A 21778-nucleotide genomic window follows, 5' to 3' on the forward strand; every position below is an offset into this window, starting at 1 on the left:
TAGCCTTCTTCCGTCTCCAAGTTACGACTTACCTATCTATGTACGTATCTATGTGTTTAGCATTATTGCGTTACTTGCAAACTGAGTTACTGTCAAAAGATTATTAAAACACCGGTGACCGATCTCTATTTGCATCACTTTCGCAGTGTCTTCAAAATACTTATTTGGCTATTCTTTTCCAGGGTAAAAAACGTACTAATCCAGTCAAATTCCATACTAGAAACGTTTGGTAACGCGAAAACGAATCGAAACGGCAACTCGTCCCGTTTCGGCAAGTACATGGACATACACTTTGACTACAAAGGTGACCCTGTGGGAGGTCACATCAGTAATTACTTGTTGGAGAAGAGTCGGGTGGTCTCCTTGCAACCAGGAGAGAGGAATTTCCATGCCTTCTATCAGGTAAGACATCATTTGTGTTGAGATTACTTTTTACGAGTAGATATGAACCGGTGTCTTAAATAAAGTTGTGTCTCCTGCCACCTGCCATTTGGAGTAGAAAAAGTACGCTATGTCTTGCATAAGTACAGCTTTGTGAACATTTAAAGAATATAGTCCCAATTCCCTTTCCAAAACGTCTGACAGGTGTAATCAAAATCCCTACATTTTATACCACATACATAGGTATCGCCATGTCTGTTTTCTTTTTTTAGCATGCTGATAGTAAGACCCTGGTTGACTTCCTCTTTAAATCCCAAACTGTATGTTTTATGAATCCTGTGGGTTTATTCCATTACGTTTAGTGCATACGTCCCACCTTCCTCTCCAAACCCTTTGATACCTATCAGAATGGCTTTTATGCAGCTGTCATTAATTTTGGATCGACCTGAAGTATCCAACATATTATCCAAAAGTATTAACTATTTTTCATGTTAAACGGTGTTTCTGTCGATAGCAGCGCGTGTCCACAATAGCGGAGATTATTAGAAGCCTTGTTTGTAAACTTGTCTTATATCATCGTTCTGCCGGCGATTGTTCGCGACGTCACCCATTATTGTGTTGTTGTGTAATTATTATATTCATACTGGAATTCTTGCCCTATGGTGTTGACAGGAATCCGCCTTGTTTTTCTATGAAACCATTATAGGGATGCGGTTATTTATTAATTCTCATGGTATTCACAATAGGAAGTTGCTTATTACAATATTTTTTCATATGAAAGAGAAAGGGGGCATATAAGGCTACCCAGCTCCATATTGATATAACATGTCATGTTATGGACATTCTAAAGTAATAAAGAGTAATGGTACGTGAGAAACACTACTACTATATAGTGGAGACCACAATGGCACTCTCCGTACGTTTGTTTATTAAACAGAATGTAGCGAACAGATTAATTAATTGGCAAACAGTAAATATTACCACGGTGCAGATAACTATTGTTTACGTTCTCTCTCGTAACAGTTGTAATATTCTTACGCTACTATGCTATGGTTCGAAACCTGTTCGTAGAACTAGATGCTAATATATTCAGCCTACAATGGCTACAGAATTTTCTAAATGCCGATGTAAATATTTCACCTTCTTTAAGAGGAAAAGAAGGCCGTAGCTAACTTAACAAAAGGGCCTAACACCAAGATCAGCTTGTAGTAGATGTCATCATATTTTGTTTCCATTGTATTCTTTGAATAATAAAAAAACCCTAGACCCTTTATGATTGAAAAATTAAAACTCTTTGAGGAGAGAATATGTTAATTGAAATCAGCCCTCCGCCATCTCTGTTGAGCCGCAATATTCATGCCACCTTTTCTTTAATTATCTAATTCTTACCCATGTTTGCATGAAGTTAAAGACATCATAATCCCAATTATTTCTCAAATTCCAGCTGCTAAGTACAAACAACGCGACAACAAAGAAGTTCGGGCTCGCCTCCAGTGCAGTATACAAGATACTCGGCAGCGAGCGAGCGACGGCGCAGGACTCCAAACTGTTCTCCGTCACGAATAGTGCTTTCGACGCCCTCAGCTTCTCGCAGTCGGTCGTTGAGGATATATGGAGTATTGTGGCGGGAGTTATATTGTTGGTGAGTTGGAAGAATTATACAAAAACTAAGATAGGAACCAGAAAATAGATAAGTTGGAGAATTTTGAAGGGTCAATGAAAGGACAGGAGAATATTATTGTCAACCTTTATATATTCATGTTATGAAAAGTTCAAATAGTATGGCTGTTTGCAGAGGTAACTCCCAAATCCCTTGGCAATATGTTATGGGTTCATAACTATAGAAACTTCAAAAACCCTAGGGGTTTTCAGTTCTCGATCTAGATGAACGAAGCTACACCAATAATGGCATACAATCAGGAGAACGCTACTGATGATCATTAACCCCTTGTCTGACACTCGACGCGCAATCGATATTATCTGTTGCCCTTTGAAACTAAACATAGAACTAGTCCTCAAAAATATGACCTGCTAACCCCCAATCCCTCTTCCAGGGCGAGCTAACCTTCACAGAAACGCCAGACGGCCAGCTCAGCATAGGAGGTCCACTCACACAGTGCACCAACGCTCTCGGAGTATCAGAGCAAGCTCTCCGGTCCTCTATGGCCGGCAGGGTCCTGTCTGCTGGAGGAGACCTGGTGAACAAGGAGCACTCTCTGATGGATGCTAATTATACGAGGCTGGCTCTTGCGAAGGCAGCTTATGATAGGCTGTTTACGTGGATTGTACAACAGGTAAGTTTTGGTTGAATTTAAGATAGAAGTTTGTACACACTTGAATGCTGTAGGAGTCGGGAGTCGCCAAAAACTAAAAGATAAAGTTTAAGATACTTGCTCGATAAACTTGCTTGGTTGGTTAAAAAAATAAACATACCATTACACCAGCCTTGCAAGATTGTACATTTTCGTGCACACGTGTGTCATTGGTGCAAAGCTTCGATATTATCTATTATACAGAAATATGTAACATTTTACATAGTATTAAGTTAAAACATTTTGTTAACGTCAGTTCAAGGAATCTCAACCTTATACCTTGAGCACTAAAGTCCACCTTTCCGTACCAGATAAACAAAGCGATCGACGTCCCGTCGGGCACGTACAAGAGCACGCTAATAGGAGTGCTGGACATCTACGGCTTCGAGATCTTCGAAACCAACAGCTTCGAGCAGTTCTGCATCAACTACTGCAATGAGAAACTGCAGCAGCTGTTCATTGGTAAGTTGCAGAGGTACATGCGTGGTATTACAACAATTAGTGACTTGAATTAGATAATCGCCTTGAATTTATATTTATTCGAATATGTTACAATTTATCCTAAGTACAAAGCAGAACGTTGTAAGTCGTGGATTATCATAAACGCTGGCCTAATAATCAAATTAAAAAAAATCTTCGTTTCAAGATTAAAAATAAAACGGTACAGGACTCCCATCAGATCCCAACATAGTTGGGAAAAAACTCGGGGGATGATGAGGACTCCCATGAAATATAAAATACACAGTGTAAATACACATACATATTCACAAAAAGAAGTTACAAGCTACAACCCACACTTAGCCGTAAAAACGATATGACACAAAAAGCCGTCAGACAATTTGCTGAAATCGTAATTTTACCCTACACCCTCAAATATCTGTCTCTCATCATAAATCCCTTACATTTTAGAGCTGGTACTAAAGCAGGAGCAAGAAGAATACGCTCGCGAGGGCATCCAGTGGACGCCCATCAAGTACTTCAACAACCGCGTCATCTGCGAGCTGGTGGACGCGCCGCATCAGGGACTCATCGCCATCATGGATGAGGCCTGTCTCAATCCTACTAAGGTATGTAGTGTACAATTAATAGATGTAGGTACGATTCAAGCTGTATATTGGATGGCCCGGGTAACTGGGTTGAAGAGGTCAGATAGGGCTGTCGCTTCTTGTAAAGCACTGGTACTCAGCTAGATCCGGTCAGACTGGAAGAAACCTGAAGAGACTCGGGAGATGAGATGAGACGACGCAACTTAATTTCTACTCGAAAAAGTTTCTCCATAGAAACCAAAGTCTATGCATTATTTCGATAACAATTATTTTTACTAGACTTCCCAAAAAGGTTCTTAATTTGGAAGTGTATATTTTTTATGTAGGTATATGCAATTTTTATTTCAACAGTGTCTTTTATTTTCCTCTGTGTTCCCAGATATCCGACACGCAACTGCTCGAAGCGATGGACAGACGACTGAACGGACACAAGCACTACACGTCGCGACAACTCGCGCCTACAGACAAGAAGCTCAAACATGGCGTCGATTTCAGAATCACGTGAGTTACTATTTAACTATAGACAGTAATCTTATGATCTAAAATTAAACTTGTTGATGGTAAAAAATAGGATTTTTGCACACAATGCTGCAGTCCCGCAGATTATCTCTATACCAAAGTTCTTCTAAATTGTTTGTTATACATAAAAAAAAAAACTTATTCCATCTCACAGATGTAAACTTCGCATTTATAACATTTTTGCACACACTGCTGCAGATTATCTTTATACCAAAATTCTTCTAAACTAATAGTTATACATAAAAATAAATCTAATTCCATCCGACAGAGGTAAATTTCTCATTTATAAAATTTTGCAGTAACTATTTTTTATGTTGATGATTTTTTTGTTAAGTTTATAATTTATTTGGAATAATAATGTAAATAGTCTTAGATTTATTATTGGAGGTATGTTGATAAAAACATTATTAGACTGTTGTTTTGTTGCCTAAAATAAGTCTTAGGCCGGCAATACTCGGACCCCTTGAAGCAAGCTTCAAGCTGCGACCGCCCGAATCAGTTGCAACTGCTCGAGCAGTTCGTGTATGTGCGTCCGTAGAAATCTGCAGTCAAGTGGTCCGTGTATTCCCGGCTTAAACCGCACCAGACAATTGTTTACCAAACAACTTTCGACTCTACCTCCATAAAAATAAAGTTGATATTTCGCAGTCACTACGCGGGCGAGGTGACGTACGCGATCACGGGCTTCATGGACAAGAACAAGGACTCGCTGTGGCAGGACCTCAAGCGTCTGCTGCACTCCTCCGACAACCGCTCCCTCGCAGACATGTGGCCCGAGGGGGGGACTAATATACAGAAGGTAGGGTTCATATTCCCAGCTCATGGACAAGAACAAGGACTCGCTGTGGCAGGACCTCAAGCGTCTGCTGCACTCCTCCGACAACCGCTCCCTCGCAGACATGTGGCCCGAGGGGGGGACTAATATACAGAAGGTAGGGTTCATATTCCCCAGCTCATGGACAAGAACAAGGACTCGCTGTGGCAGGACCTCAAGCGTCTGCTGCACTCCTCCGACAACCGCTCCCTCGCAGACATGTGGCCCGAGGGGGACTAATATACAGAAGGTAGGGTTCATATTCCCCAGCTCATGGACAAGAACAAGGACTCGCTGTGGCAGGACCTCAAGCGTCTGCTGCACTCCTCCGACAACCGCTCCCTCGCAGACATGTGGCCCGAGGGGGGGACTAATATACAGAAGGTAGGGTTCATATTCCCAGCTCATGGACAAGAACAAGGACTCGCTGTGGCAGGACCTCAAGCGTCTGCTGCACTCCTCCGACAACCGCTCCCTCGCAGACATGTGGCCCGAGGGGGGGACTAATATACAGAAGGTAGGGTTCATATTCCCCAGCTCATGGACAAGAACAAGGACTCGCTGTGGCAGGACCTCAAGCGTCTGCTGCACTCCTCCGACAACCGCTCCCTCGCAGACATGTGGCCCGAGGGGGGGACTAATATACAGAAGGTAGGGTTCATATTCCCAGCTCATGGACAAGAACAAGGACTCGCTGTGGCAGGACCTCAAGCGTCTGCTGCACTCCTCCGACAACCGCTCCCTCGCAGACATGTGGCCCGAGGGGGACTAATATACAGAAGGTAGGGTTCATATTCCCCAGCTCATGGACAAGAACAAGGACTCGCTGTGGCAGGACCTCAAGCGTCTGCTGCACTCCTCCGACAACCGCTCCCTCGCAGACATGTGGCCCGGGGGGACTAATATACAGAAGGTAGGGTTCATATTCCCCAGCTCATGGACAAGAACAAGGACTCGCTGTGGCAGGACCTCAAGCGTCTGCTGCACTCCTCCGACAACCGCTCCCTCGCAGACATGTGGCCCGAGGGGGGGACTAATATACAGAAGGTAGGGTTCATATTCCCAGCTCATGGACAAGAACAAGGACTCGCTGTGGCAGGACCTCAAGCGTCTGCTGCACTCCTCCGACAACCGCTCCCTCGCAGACATGTGGCCCGAGGGGGACTAATATACAGAAGGTAGGGTTCATATTCCCCAGCTCATGGACAAGAACAAGGACTCGCTGTGGCAGGACCTCAAGCGTCTGCTGCACTCCTCCGACAACCGCTCCCTCGCAGACATGTGGCCCGAGGGGGACTAATATACAGAAGGTAGGGTTCATATTCCCCAGCTCATGGACAAGAACAAGGACTCGCTGTGGCAGGACCTCAAGCGTCTGCTGCACTCCTCCGACAACCGCTCCCTCGCAGACATGTGGCCCGAGGGGGGGACTAATATACAGAAGGTAGGGTTCATATTCCCAGCTCATGGACAAGAACAAGGACTCGCTGTGGCAGGACCTCAAGCGTCTGCTGCACTCCTCCGACAACCGCTCCCTCGCAGACATGTGGCCCGAGGGGGACTAATATACAGAAGGTAGGGTTCATATTCCCCAGCTCATGGACAAGAACAAGGACTCGCTGTGGCAGGACCTCAAGCGTCTGCTGCACTCCTCCGACAACCGCTCCCTCGCAGACATGTGGCCCGAGGGGGGGACTAATATACAGAAGGTAGGGTTCATATTCCCCAGCTCATGGACAAGAACAAGGACTCGCTGTGGCAGGACCTCAAGCGTCTGCTGCACTCCTCCGACAACCGCTCCCTCGCAGACATGTGGCCCGAGGGGGACTAATATACAGAAGGTAGGGTTCATATCCCCAGCTCATGGACAAGAACAAGGACTCGCTGTGGCAGGACCTCAAGCGTCTGCTGCACTCCTCCGACAACCGCTCCCTCGCAGACATGTGGCCCGAGGGGGACTAATATACAGAAGGTAGGGTTCATATTCCCAGCTCATGGACAAGAACAAGGACTCGCTGTGGCAGGACCTCAAGCGTCTGCTGCACTCCTCCGACAACCGCTCCCTCGCAGACATGTGGCCCGAGGGGGGGACTAATATACAGAAGGTAGGGTTCATATTCCCCAGCTCATGGACAAGAACAAGGACTCGCTGTGGCAGGACCTCAAGCGTCTGCTGCACTCCTCCGACAACCGCTCCCTCGCAGACATGTGGCCCGAGGGGGGGACTAATATACAGAAGGTAGGGTTCATATTCCCCAGCTCATGGACAAGAACAAGGACTCGCTGTGGCAGGACCTCAAGCGTCTGCTGCACTCCTCCGACAACCGCTCCCTCGCAGACATGTGGCCCGAGGGGGGGACTAATATACAGAAGGTAGGGTTCATATTCCCCAGTCACTACGAGTACGGATTTTGAAAAGCATCAAGATTATGTATCTTCCGCCAGCGTTTTTCAGCCGCTCCCTAAAGCTTTGGTTTCCTAGGAAAGCGGTGCCGTCATATAGCGACCGTAATACAGCGGTGAAAGACATCACCAGAACGTTGTCTATGTAAACAAAATGGGGCGGTTTCCTAGAGAGCGGTAACTGACGCCGTAACTTCAAAAAGCGGTGCCGCCATTTGCATGACGGCCGTCTTGACGGTGTCAGATAGTTTGGTGAACGTTTTATTGAAAGCGGTGAAGCTTTTTTAATACGTATTTGTGGTTTTTTTTTTCGGAACAACGTCAAAAATTTGTTACAACTCTTGGAGCAGCGAGGACGACGAAATTTTAATAGATTTCGTTCGAAACCACGAAGGCAATATCTAACATAAAAAGTAAAGATTAGAGAAAAGTCACCTAAAACAGAATTGGTGTTGTGAAATTTGAGAAATATTAAATAAAACAGGTTAGTAAGTATGATTCAACTAACAAAAAGTTCATGACGGTGTGTTAAAACGGCCGTGAAACTTTCCACATGTAATCACCGTAAAGACGACCGTCTATTTGCGTCCGTAATAAGACGGCCGCTATATGACGGCACCGCTTTCCTAGGAAACCCAAGCTTTAGAGAACTGTTTCTTACAAGTCGACAATAAGTGGCCTATATGTTGTTCTAACATATAAGCTACATGACTGTCAAGTTTCATCACAACGATAATTCGGCACGGATAACGTAGCGACGCTCAATGTTTTGATACCAACAGTACCCTAGCGTCTCGCGACCCCTGACCCACTTCACACAGCACTGTTCCATGAGAAGTCCTTATTGCAATTATTTGGACAGTTTTTTCAAAATTGCCATACATTCTAAATACTTTTATTATTATTATTTCCTTTAGACGTCGAAGCGTCCCCCATCAGCCGCGACGCTGTTCCGCAACTCGATGTCTGCGCTGGTGACAGGGCTGCAGAGCAAGGAGCCCTTCTACGTGCGCTGCGTCAAGCCCAACCCGCACCAGGCGCCCAATACATGGGATGAACAACTCGTGAGTACAATTTAAAAGAAAAATCTTAACACAGGACAAAACAATATAGGAAAATACAAAAGAATATGGATTGCGAGTGTTGAGTATACAGGCAGAGGTAGAATTAATAAGAAGGGAGTGGACAGAGATAGAAAGAGAAGCAAAAAACATATCACAAAAAACTTGAGTAAGAAGAAGAAAGAAAAACAAATATGAGTACAATAAGGTCAAAAAGCATTTTTTCCAGACAGCCTTTTTACGGAATTGAACCTTTAAATTAGTTACTAGTCATGACGAAGTCCACCGTGTTTAGAAAAGCAGATTACATTGACAGGTTCCAGCTGTTATGTGAACAACTTTAACAGTCCTTACGGATAGTTAAAAGCCAGAGAGTCTGACAACCAATCTTACTAAAGCGTATCAGGTTGCCCTTATAACTGAGTTGAAGAATTCAGATAGGTAGTCCTCCAATATAAAACACTGGTCTCTCATCTGTTTAGACTGGTTGACAATACTTTATTCCTCGTTTTCCCCCTAGGTCCGTCACCAAGTCGCCTACCTAGGTCTAGTCGAGAACGTCCGCGTCCGTCGTGCCGGGTTCGCTTCCCGGCAGCGGTACGACCGGTTCCTCAAGCGGTACAAGATGCTCTCCCAGTATACCTGGCCCAACTTCCGTGGCAGCAATGACAAGGATGCTGTCATGGTGTTGCTGAGAGATTTGCATGTCAGTGATGTCCAGTTTGGACATACTAAGCTGTTTATTAGGTGAGTTGCTGCTGTTAGAATATTAATAATTTTTTATCGCTTCCATTGCCTTTTTTGAATTGAATAATTCTGAATAGCTGAAGGTTTACTTACAAAAAAAAAAACAGCTGTCCAAGCTCCTTGCATAGATCAGAATATATGACATCAAATGAATCTTGAAAAGTTGACTATGGCCCATTAAGTACTTTGAATCTGATCTTCAAGAATTTGACCCTGTATGTGACCTTGTAAATTATTGTAACCCTTATAGTGCAGTCATTGAAGCGAAAAATACGGTCTAACCTCCGAATTTTTTTATTGTGAACCGATTTGCATGAAATTTTGGAATTAGGTTCATCTTACCCTTAACTTCAAAAGTGAATATGATTTGAACTCCGCCACCCCCCCTGGGGGTGGTTGCCACCCCTTCTTTGGGGTGAATATTTTTTTTTGCAAAATAACCTCGGATATCGATAGGAGACCTAATTTTAAGCAAAAGTTGTCTTTCAAGTTTAAAAAAAAATCCAATACTTTTCAAGTTATTGGCAATTGAAAATTCGCAATTTTTTCACGTTTTTCATCGGTTTTTTGCAAATATCTCCAAAAATATACGTTTTATCGAAAATGTATAAAGAACAAAATTGTAGCAGGCAAAACAACGAACAATTTGTTTTTTATAAAGTGTTCTAAGTGCAATATTAAGCTAGATATTAAAGATCAAAGCCGTTTTTTATTTTGCTGAAATTTAATCGACGTAGTTTATGCCATCTATTATTTTAGTAAGTTGATCAATTTACGAGTTTTATTATTTTCTGGTGACATATATACACATTACAATAGTTGTGACTCTTTATTATACTGCCTACTTTCACATTGCTCCAAATATTGACATTCCGAAGTTTTCAGTTACTAAGTAGAAAAAAATATGACAAGTTTTTGGACCGTAACTCCTTCAATTTTCATTTTATCACAATTTTTATAAAAAAACACTGTAAAAGTAATTAAGAGAGCTACAACATCCATCATTGCAATATATAGTAAAGAACTTTTTTCTAAAACGGTGAAGGGTTAAAGGGCTTAAGAGAGGCTGTGATTGCGCTGCCACGCGCTCTTTAAACAATCATATCTCCGTCAATTTTTGTTCGACAGAAAAAACAAACAAACCAAATTGTTTGTCAGAAAAATACCTATTTTTTATCAGTACACTTTTATACGTATCTGTCGTAATTTTTGAGATATTATGAAAAACAGGTGGGTTTTTCTTTAATTTGAAATTTTGTTCTTTTCGTTAAACGTGACTTCTTTGAAAAATATCTGTCCTGAAGCAGCCAAACTGATACTATCTATCAAACTCTTCATAATAAAGTTAATCCTAGGCGGAATACGATTAATTTTAATTTTGGTGGAAATGGCACTTATGAAACCCATTGATTTAAAAGAAAAATATAAGATGCTCCCATATTTGCAATCAGCTCACTTATTTTACATTTGCAAAAGACTTTTAATAGTGCTACATGGCATTGACCACAACATTTGTATTAGAATGTATAAAATGCACTACGGCTTTGTTCCGCTTAATATTGCACTTAGGACATTTTATAAAAACAAATTGTTCGTTGTTTTGCCTGCAATTTTGTTCCTTTTACACGATAAAACGTTTTGATATTTGCCTGAAAAATTGCGAATTATCAATTGCCAATAACTTGAAAAGTATCGGACGACTTCTGCTTAAAATTAGGTCTTCTATCGATATCCGAGGTTATTTTGCAAAAAAAATATTCACCCCAAAGAGGGGGTGGCAACCACCTCCAGGGGGGGTGGCGGAGTTCAAATCATATTCACTTTTAAAGTTAAGGGTAAGATGAACCTAATTCCAAAATTTCATGCAAATCGGTTCACAGTAAAAAAAATCGTAGCAATAATGCTTCAATGACTGCACTATTACAGTATTTTCGAATAAAATTTTCCAATTTACTAAACCTTAAAACGGACGTAATATTCACCCACAAATATCCTTTCTACTTTCCAGGAGTGCAAAAACCCTCCACGGTCTAGAAGCAGCTAGAGCGGAACTGATACCTTCCATAGTGATTCTGCTGCAGAAACTGTGGCGCGGCACCCTCGCCCGCATGCGGTACAAGAAGATGAAGGCTGCGGTCACTATATATAATGCTTGGAAGTTAGTATATGTGTCGATATTTGGGTTTATCGATATGGGCACGTCACTAATTCGGGTCAGGAAAATTTTATTATCTTACTAAAATACATGAGTTTCGTACATTTAAATTAAATGGAGTGATTATTGATAATATGAATCGATTTAAATGAGCAAAAGTATATTAAGTACTTATTTGTTTATTTCATTTTCATCATATCGAATCTATTCGTTATCGACTGTTCGGTTAGCATTGTGATTTAATTTTAGGAGAAAGCATTATTTTAACTTCAAATCAAAAACGACAATTTTTAACTGACTTCCCAAAAAAGACTTCCCTATCAATTCAGACACATATTTGTATTATTTTTTTTTAATATGATTTTTATCGACATTTCTTAATAATTACCCAATCTATCCCGCAGACGTTACCGCGTCCGTCGCTACATCGCGGAACTACAAACAGAACTCCAACGCAACCGCGGCGTCATCCGCCAGTGGCCCCCCGCCCCGCGCCGCCTGCCCGCGCCGCTGCTGCAGGCCGCCTACCGGCGCTGGCGGGCCTACCTCACGCTCAAGCCCATACCGCGGGCCCAGTGGCCGCAGCTCAAGATGAAGATATGTGCCGCTAGTGCTCTGAGGGGCAGGAGGACGCATTGGGGACAGGATCGACAGTGGATCGGGGATTATTTGGCGGATAGTAGTTATAATTCGAAGGCTGGTGAGTGTTTTTTTTTATACTAGCGGATTCTCAAATTTCACCCGCGATCAGTAAGAATTTCTTTCTGCATCTAGATAACAGTAGCCTATATAGCTCTCCTCGATAAATGAGCTATCTAATAATGAGAAGTATTTTCAAATTGAATGCTCAAATGTAATGAATTTCACCTGTAAAATCTATTAAGTATTCCATAGCAAAGTTATCGCTAGAAGGCTATAAAGGATAATTTTTATTCTCAGAAACTACAAAACAGTTAAAAAAATCTTTTAATGTCAGATAACCCATTTATCACGGAAGGCTATATGATACTTTTATCTAAATGTTCGAAGTAGCTAGTATTAATTAATTAAAAAAATGAAACTGTTCTCAAACCTTTATTAACCAACCACCTTAATTCCAGCTGCCTACCAATCCCAGCTAGCCTCTCTCCAAAAGTCCCAACAAGTCGGGCGAGCGTTATTCTCGTGCCGAGTGCACAAGTTCAACCGCTACAACAAGCTGGCTGAACGGTGCCTGCTCATCACGGAGTCAGCTATCTTCAAGCTGGACGCCAACACCTTCAAGCCGCTCAAGAAACCTACTGCTATTACTGAGGTGAGAACAAAAATATATCAGAAGTATAAGAAGTAAAATAAATGTTTAAAATTACCCAATAGACAGATTAACAGAAATAGACATGTTGATTCGATTACATGTGATGAGATTCTGTCTCAGGGATAATTTATGTTATGTCGAAACTCCTAAATTTCTCGCACACAAATGTTGTAATTTATCGGACGTTTTAATGTTATTTAGAGTAGAATAAACATTTCATTTTCACACTAGTGTAATGTCGCCTTCACGAAATTAAAAAAAATACCCCGTAATTTTTGTCGAAGTTGAAAGTGCAAAATGTTTTCTTGTGTGGCAAAAAAGTGGCTTCTCATTTCTGCAAATTTTTCCAAAAAACTTCGTCAAGTCCCATTGAAAAATGTGATAAAAGTTAGGTTTTTATAAATTACAATGTCGTAATTTTTCTCTAGGTCGGCGCCATCCGCATAATGAGTTCCGACGTGCAACTCGTGGTGATCAGCATCCCGTCCGCTAAGAACGACCTCGTGGTGGGCCTCGTGGCTCCCCATAATAATCAGACGGGAGGCACCGCGGACCTCGTGGGGGAACTGCTGGGGGTACTCGTCAATAGGTTTAATATGTAAGTATGGAGGATGAAAACTATAAATAAATAGAGTGAACAAAAGTCCCAAACAATAAATAAAATAAAATATAAATGTTTATTGAAATTAGGCTATTAAATCAGCACTTTTTCACGTCAATTACATTGAACAATGTCCTAAAAAATGTTTATCGTTTCCTAACGTTATGGTTGGAAAGAAGAAATGGTAACAATATACTTATATAGAACATTGTTGAAAGGTTCTACTGGTGTTTGTTGCGCCACTTCTTCTCAAACAGGCGTTTACGTTTAGGTTTAGTTTTTAGGGGTTGTCTTTTGAAAATTTTTGGCGTTTAAAAGGTGTTGTTTTGCAGCCAAGTTTGAATAAATGATTTTGGTAATGAACAAAACTTTCCAGCAAAATAACAAGAAGTATACCAACACCACATTCTCCACAGGTTAACAGGCCAAGAGCTATCAGTGGAAGTAGAATCGGGAGCCACCACCCGCTGCATCCTGGGCGGCAAGACTCGCGCACTGCAGCTGCCCGCCGCGCCGCCCTCGCCCGCCGCCGCCGCCGCCGCGCCCTTCACACACGCACACAACGTCATCACCTACCATCCCGCCTCCGCTAGGGCGTAGGGGGAATGAAGGAGGAAGGTAGGTATAATCATCGGCAAAGATATTGAGCCCTGACCTTCACCTGCGCAGAAGTCATTTATTGGTTTATTGCCTTAAGTGTACAGTGCGCAAAGCGATCCCCATTCTTCCGCAGAGAGCTCAATATCCGTGCCGATAACTATATTGTGGTGCTCGTGGTGTGTATTAGGTGGTCATCATATAAAACGAGCCGAGAAAAGAAAGATAGGAGTTCAAAAAGTTGTTAAATTATTGTAAGTAAACTTGAACGGTCAAATAACACTTGACGTAATACAATTGAGAACTTAAATATGTAATGATTATAATATTGTATATGACTTATTTCAAATTATGCTAAAGAGAGGACACATAAGCAAACTTTGTAGACAAACATTTATGGGGACCTATTATGACGAGATTGAACCTAAATGGTTCGAAAAGGTGTAAATTCACTCACAAAAGGTGCAATGTCACGGATATTTTAGAAATTTTCTTACGCAATTTGTTGCAGTTTGATAGAGCGAGTCCACCAGAAAATAAATTGGTGTACATCATAATACCATACGCCCGAGCCCGTGGAATCTTGTCTAGCAACATCAGATGTTGCACATATATGTTGCGCAACATAACCTGTGACATGTTGCGCAATATCATGTGCAACGATTTTGTTTATTTATTGAGAGGGAAACAGTAACGCCCGCTTTATGTAATTTATATAATTATGTTGTGGAAACGGTAGTGACTTATTAGAGTGAGAAGGCATAGTTGTAGTTATTCTATTGAATAGTCAAATAGTATAAAATTTAGGACCGTGTACATTATTTATAAAAAAAAAGAAATATACAGTTTTTAATATTGTTAGAACACAAATTCGATGCGCGATTTTAGTATTGCCAGTTTAAACCTTTATGGTTAATTGCGAGGCCTTAAAATATAATAGCAACCCAGCTTTGCTCTTAAATAAATAAGAAAATATTTGAGCATTCTTAAAAATCGGTTTGATACTTTTGGGAAATATATACAAAATAAAATTTCTATACAATCCAAAAAACTTTGTTTAACTTTGTAGAACATTAAAATTAAATGACTGATATCTGGCATTTGGTAGTAAACTAGCGGCCTTAAAAGTTACGTATAAAGAAGTAAGTTTAAGTATGTACCTTATTAACTTATTCGACAAATGTTAACGTTAGTTTTAATTAGAATGGTTAGTTGTTATTTTTTTGTTTTGTGTGATGATGGCAACACTATGAACTGTTGATAGATAAATTATTTTATTGTTGTTGGTGAGCTAAGATTTTCAATAGAAATTTTTGAAGTGATAAATAAAATTGAGCAACATTTAATTATGTTGCACCTTAATACGTTATGTTGCAACCATTATCTGGCTTATAATGTTGCCATCATCAAATGAATTATATAGTACGTGCCTTAAATATTATGTTAATTATTATTTTTTGAGGATTTTTTTATTAGAATATGAAGACATCACATTTTGTAAATAGATTTTGAATAATAATAATAACCGCGCACTTTTACATAATTATGAAATAATAAAAAATGTACAGTTGGTAAATAATGTTGAACATTAAATGTGCTAATATGGTAATATAGTAAATTGTTACTTATAGTTGCTTGGTTACAATTTATGAAATAGGGGGGTTATTTAAATTATTTTGTTGAAATTATAGCTGGTACCTACAATGAAATAATATGTTGTTTTAAATGGGGATCTTAGCGCACAAATAAATAATGATTAGCTGAGCGAAATAGAAGATTTTAGTACTTATTCCACTCGACCGACGTCAGTAAAGTGGTACTATCGGAAACATACCTATTACCTGAGCTAAAGCTCTGAATATTTTCTATTTGACCTTTTCCTTATTAAAATCTTCTAAATCATTGTATTCAGAGATGTAAGCCAATTTAAGCTATTACTCTGGGAATTATTTGCGCTTTTATAGCGAAATTATAAATATTGCTAGTCGATGTTTTTCTTAGTACGCGTTTGTTTAACGCGAGCTTACAGAATAGATCGAAATTGCATTTGTTTTTTTATTAAATCTTACTTTAAATTACTATTATAATAGCTACATAATTATAAAAGGGTCTTGTATATAAGTTATTTTACATATAACTTTAAAATTAATAGCAGAGACCTCGTAGATTTTGAAAGTTCTAAGTGATTTGCTGTTCCTGTCGCTCTGAATGCCATCTATTGTACTGAAATTGGAAAGTTACCAAAGTCATTTAACACAGTCTTTACTAGCCTGGTAAATAAATGAATACCTGAAAATAATATTTTTACTATGTGGCTATTATCATAGTAATTTAAAGCAAGATTAAACAATAATGTGATGAAATATAACGCACAGTGATGTATTTTATTTATTAATTTAGTTCAGTATTACGTTTAGCATAGAAATTATGAGGTCATGATTATTTGGGACAGAACTTTAACTATCAAGAATAACTTTAAAAACGAAAGCTACAAAATTTGCCTAACCATTAATTGAACCTACAATATTGCCTATGCGTATCGGTGATCTAGATAATCAATTGACAATAGCCCAATGGCTAAAGTGTCGGCCTGGCTGTAAATTATTCGATTCCCACCCAATGCGCTTTTGACATGATTGCAAATACTAAGTAATATACAACGCACATGGAGAGTAATAACATACAAGACACAGATCATACGCTAAAATGTATACAATAATATTTATTTCTTTTTTAAAGTCTAATATGAAATATAATAAATTTAAAACAGTGGTTCGTAATGCTAGTTAAAGTTCTGTCACTAATAGTTTTAAAAACAAAAAGCCTTGAAATGTTAACAGCGAGTTCTTCTAGTTATATGTATATAGATGTTATCGAGTGATGGACGTGCCTTGTCGTGGTGCCATGAGATTCGCAACGTGTTGAATTAAATCATTTTACACTTTATTGAGCCTGTTTTATTACCTGTGTTTACCTTTACGGCATTGGCCAATTTAATATACTTACTTGAAAAATCTAAACCGTTCAGTGTTGATGAATATTTACATAACACACAGAAACAGAACACCAAAAACTGCGGTGGTTGAGTGTCGTAAAGAAAGACATGGAAATCTGCGAACTCAAAGAGAAAGATGTCCAGGATAGAGCGAAGTGGAAGAAGAAGATTCGGAAAGCGGACCCCGTCACAAGACGGGATAAACGCTAAGAAGAAGAAGAAGACAGAAACAGAACACCGTCAACAAATACATAGAAACATAAACTCAAAATTGGCTGCAAAAGAACACTTTTTGAACGTCATAATTTACAAAAGACAGTCCCTAAAACGCATACCTTTCGCCACTTCCTCAATGTTTTTTGTTAGAAATACTAATACACAATTACATAAAATAGCTACCAAACGAATTCCTTCCAAGACTTCAAATTATGAAACCCAAAATCACACAAAAGAAATTTTGTGTTTTCAATATATTTAATCATTAGTAACAATAAAGTTTGCATCAACAATAAAATTATATTCAAGAGCTCTTCACAAGCATTTCTCCCTGCTTACAATTTAATACAATAAAATTGCAATAAGCTACACTACAAGTTTGCAATAAGCAACTACGCCGTAGCACCGTAGCGCGTAGCTCGTAGCGGCGTAGCTATTATAGGGTCTGATATAAAGCTAGGGCGGGCGGGAGGATATTTCAGTCGTCGGGAAAGCATCGTAGTGTGAACTCCTCATTATATTTTGCTATCGACGTCCTGGGGAATTGCAGGTAAGAATATAATTAATCATTTAACATTCAATTTACGACTTTTTGTAAAAAAACATCTGTTTTTCTATTTCGCAAAATTGTTTAGGTCTAAAATAGATTAAACGTATTTGTTCAATTCATTACAATTAGGTCCAATCATCTCTTAAATAACTTAGGTACTCATTCTAACTTTTTTTTTAATTCATTCTAACTAATTGAAAGTTTGCTAAATAGCAGTAGCTAAGAATAATTTCATATGTAGCATACCTACCTACTGAGATATACCTACTTATTTCCGCACATACATCACAAATTCCACGTAGGTACCGATTTGGCAATGACCTTGTACAATCAATATCAGTGCATTTAACAAACAAACACGTGTAGGTACACCACTACAAACGTCGGTACAATACTACACACGTAGGTACAATTGTAATACACAGATTTATACGGAAGCTGTGTGTGTACAGATGGGGGAGAGACGGCACGTGACCGAATGTTAAGGGGAGGATGTTAATTTTATTTTAAGCTCCATAGTAACTATTTATCTAAATATATAAAACTCAAAGGTGACTGACTGACTGACATAGTGATCTATCAACGCACAGCTGAAACCACTGGACGGATCGGGCTGAAATTTGGCATGCAGGTAGATGTTATGACGTAGGCATCCGCTAAGAAAGGATTTTGATCAATTCTACCTCCAAGGGGATAAAATAGGGGATGAAAGTTTGTATGAAACTTTGTCAATTTTAAACCGATCGGACTGAGACTTTGCATGCATAAAGCTACTATGGCGTAGGCAACCCTTAAGAAAGGATTTTGATAAATTCCATCCCTAAGGGTATAAAATAGGGGATGAAAGTTTGTTTACATCTTCTTAGATTTTATGAAGAAGTCCTGATGACGAATCAGAATTTTATGATGACGTTCGCTTAAATACGATTTTGATTAATTCAACCCCCATTCAACCCCCACGGGTGATAAAATAAGGGATGATGAAGGATGTAAAATGTATTAGTTTGAACCTATCAGTACGTAATGGAACGAACAAAATTATGTTTAGTTCTAAATGTTGAGAAGTTCTGCCTACCGCTATTAGATGGCGCTGTGCATTTTCGTCTCATTTCTGAATCGCGGTGTTAAGATTAATAGTTATGCACTTATGTTTCTTCTGATTAGCTGGCTCCACCAAGAAATGACAAATTGCAAGCGTACATTTTGAAAATCTCGGTAGAACTGCAGGCAACACAAGAATTGGTCTCACACTCTCGGACGTACACTTTGCCTGATCGTGAACTAATGCAAACATTTCGGTGGAATTCCAACATAACATAGTGAGTGAGTGCACAGAAAATCCCCGAAATACAAGTAGTGAAACTATGCGCTTGCCTGATGACTCAGTCATCATCCACCCAGCTATTCCTCAATTATGTGGGTGTTGGCTTCCAGTCAAACCGAATCTGTTTGAGTACCAATATTTACTTGGAATGCCTATCTGATCTCTTCAACCCAGTGAACTAGACACCACGTTATCCATGGTAAGTAAAACTGTTTGACAGACTTTCTGGCAAAAAAAAAAAAAATTACAAATGACAGCTTTGTCAGACCTTTGTTTCCTGTGAGAATTACGTAATAATTTTCCAAATCGGTTGACTAGATCCAGAGATTTCCACAACGTTTTAAACTTTACTTCTTTTGTTTAGATAAATAGTCACACATCGTCGACACCACCTTGAATGTTCAACCCGTGCTGCTGCTAAGTAGTAATCCTAATTATACTGTTATGTAAAAGAATACGCCTACGGCATAAGTAGTATTTTGACAATTCCAAATTGCCCACGCAGACGAAGTCGCGGGCAACAGCTAGTTTAGTAATAATCTGTACCCGCAGTGAGAACTGAGCTGTTTTGGCTTTATAATCAGTTTCCACGAATCACCACATACTCAAGGTGGATTGGCTATCTCAGACTTTAATGTCTGATTTCTCAAGATGTTTCCTTCACCTTTAGGTACTGTCTTTGAAGACCAAGAAATACTTAGAAGCTGAATCAAGAACTAGTAAAATTATTGCTCTGCTAAATATTAATATTGCCTGTGTAAAGCGCCAGTCGAGAAGTACAAATTGATTTAATTTTCATCTGGCTAGATTGCATGGCGGAATCAACTTGCGAGATTATTTGATAAAATCCTCGTCTGAATTAGGTATCACCAGTCTCAAGGATGAAGGGAAGCTGTAGGAATTCAATTGTATATTTCATCTCTGTTTACGATATTAGTACGAATAAACTGGGCCTTAACAACGGCTTCAATATTTGTGTTATGAATAGGAATACCTACGTGGAACTGCGCGCTCAAATGAAATGAAATGTTTTTTCATTTGAGAAGTTTTTTTGTTGAATCGAGCGATATTAAACAAGTGCTTATTAATAAAAACATAGCCCGGCTTGTTTTATAGAGGAATAAAGATATTTAGGTAGGTATTTAGCTTAATCTATTTTTGAAATAGGGAGGTATGTATCTGTCGTTAATTGTTTAAATTCTCCCTGATATTAGTTTAACTATTTTTCTAATTAGGTAGGCAAGTAACAAGCTTCATGCCGGCTTCTGAACTCGCACAGGGCATACAGATTTGGAGATAGTATCCCACGTAGATATGTGTGTGGAAATAAATGAATTGTTTCTATGTTTAACAGCAGAATGATCGGGAATATAGTATTCTGGTCCATCGTGATCGCATGCGGTGCGGCCTACGACATGTATGATGAAAACCGGCCCTTTAGGTTCGATCAGAATGGAGACGTCCTCTACAACGTAAGATTACTTTTCAATTTCTAATTATTTGCTGAAATTACCGCTAAAGCCCAAAGTTCGGTTATAGGTACCTAGGTACCTAGATTTTGCCCGCCACAGCTAGATGTAAACGGCCATACTCGGTCTTCGGTTAGAACTAGTGTAAGTTTCATCATAGCTTAAACCACTTCGGGCTTTAACCGTAGCACATTAACTTTACTGTTCACCAAAACAGTAGGTACCTACCTAGTTTATAGTAGGTATTCTGATTCTGACTCCTTAAAAGACCTAATTAAAGACATCCATACACAAGTACCTAATACATAGTTAGATCAGCAAATCGGAACCCCGAACTAAAAGTTGAATGTGTTTAAATGGTAGAAATATTAACTTAAAACTTGAAAAAATATAGAGGTACATTTCTCTTTTGATACCTAGCAGGAAGAAAACTACGACTACCAAGAGTTCGGGCCATACGCCCCGGAGTTCCGCGCTGACCCTGCGCACAGCCTGATGCTGTACCAGCTCTTCAACTCGCTGCAGAACGGAGATGATGACCGTCTTCGAATGCGCTTTAGGTAAGGTCTTTGAATTCAGACTTTTTCTATAACGAACTGTGGAGTTCGTTCATATCTGTCCATATTTTAGTAGGTAATCAATTAAAGTCTTCTGGATATTTCAGGCCTAAATTGGAGAGCCCTCTAGGCAACTACGGCCAAATACCGTATTCTGAGGTGATGGATCCCAAGCGTGCTGTAGCTAAGAGAACTGCCATTTCCCCTGGCAGCTCAGTCAACGCAAATGAGCATCAAGTGAAACCTATTAACCAGCCAACCAATGTGAAGGGCAAGAACGTTCGAAAAGGTACTTACTTAATATACGCGATTGTTGCGGTCCGGTCAACAGTTGAATGGTAAATAATGTTTCTTCAATAATTACAGGTCGGAATTGGGTCTGCTACCTGAAGGTATGCGCTTACCGTTTTCCAAAGTGAAAAGTGTCAATCTTCTGAAAAGAGAACGAGAATGAATTTATAATTTTGTAGTAGAGACTTAAAATATACGTAATTTCATCATGTATGTGTGCTAGGAACTTGGGTTCCTCTACGTAGCTTAGATACCTATCCTGTATCTATGATTAAATAATAAAAATTAAGTTAATGCGCTATCACTATCCTTTACCATTATTCCTACGAGATAAAACCATTAAAATTAAAAAAAGGTTTTTGGAACAAGAGTGTGGAGTTAAAATTAAAGATTAATTATTTATGATCGCAGCATTTTGATTTGTCTTTACTGTGAACGCTTCCATA

The 21778-nt window shown here is 39.6% G+C and overlaps 2 protein-coding genes across 2 annotated transcripts in view; both read left to right on the forward strand.

Moving 5' to 3' along the window:
- The window catches only part of Myo31df (Myosin 31DF), a 39053-nt gene extending 22177 nt beyond the window's left edge, over positions 1 to 16876 (forward strand). Inside the window, exons 4-17 of the mRNA XM_064035779.1 lie at positions 183 to 402; positions 1826 to 2023; positions 2436 to 2675; positions 3005 to 3155; positions 3603 to 3760; positions 4119 to 4240; positions 4907 to 5057; positions 8393 to 8539; positions 9057 to 9283; positions 11292 to 11441; positions 11843 to 12138; positions 12539 to 12732; positions 13161 to 13330; positions 13750 to 16876. Coding sequence (XP_063891849.1) covers positions 183 to 402; positions 1826 to 2023; positions 2436 to 2675; positions 3005 to 3155; positions 3603 to 3760; positions 4119 to 4240; positions 4907 to 5057; positions 8393 to 8539; positions 9057 to 9283; positions 11292 to 11441; positions 11843 to 12138; positions 12539 to 12732; positions 13161 to 13330; positions 13750 to 13933 — 2608 coding nt within the window. The 3' untranslated portion in view covers positions 13934 to 16876. The remainder of the gene's footprint in view (positions 1 to 182; positions 403 to 1825; positions 2024 to 2435; positions 2676 to 3004; positions 3156 to 3602; positions 3761 to 4118; positions 4241 to 4906; positions 5058 to 8392; positions 8540 to 9056; positions 9284 to 11291; positions 11442 to 11842; positions 12139 to 12538; positions 12733 to 13160; positions 13331 to 13749) is intronic.
- A 675-nt stretch (positions 16877 to 17551) lies between these two features.
- Positions 17552 to 21460, forward strand: LOC110380180 (uncharacterized). The gene is made up of 5 exons (XM_064035822.1): positions 17552 to 17691; positions 20370 to 20487; positions 20905 to 21044; positions 21149 to 21330; positions 21408 to 21460. The coding sequence occupies exons 2-5, from the start codon at positions 20374 to 20376 to the stop codon at positions 21458 to 21460; spliced, it is 489 nt and encodes a 162-aa protein (XP_063891892.1). The 5' UTR covers positions 17552 to 17691; positions 20370 to 20373.
- Positions 21461 to 21778: the final 318 nt, after the last annotated feature.

The sequence above is a fragment of the Helicoverpa armigera genome, chromosome 8, assembly GCF_030705265.1.
Source record: "Helicoverpa armigera isolate CAAS_96S chromosome 8, ASM3070526v1, whole genome shotgun sequence".
NCBI lineage: Eukaryota > Metazoa > Arthropoda > Insecta > Lepidoptera > Noctuidae > Helicoverpa > Helicoverpa armigera.

Coding starts and splice junctions, on each gene's coding strand:
- LOC110380180 (XM_064035822.1), top strand. CDS start 20,374: ATGATCGGGAATATAGTATTCTGGTCCATCGTGATCGCATGCGGTGCG. Junction 21,045..21,148: donor CGTCTTCGAATGCGCTTTAG/GTAAGGTCTTTG, acceptor TGGATATTTCAG/GCCTAAATTGGAGAGCCCTC. Junction 21,331..21,407: donor GGGCAAGAACGTTCGAAAAG/GTACTTACTTAA, acceptor CAATAATTACAG/GTCGGAATTGGGTCTGCTAC.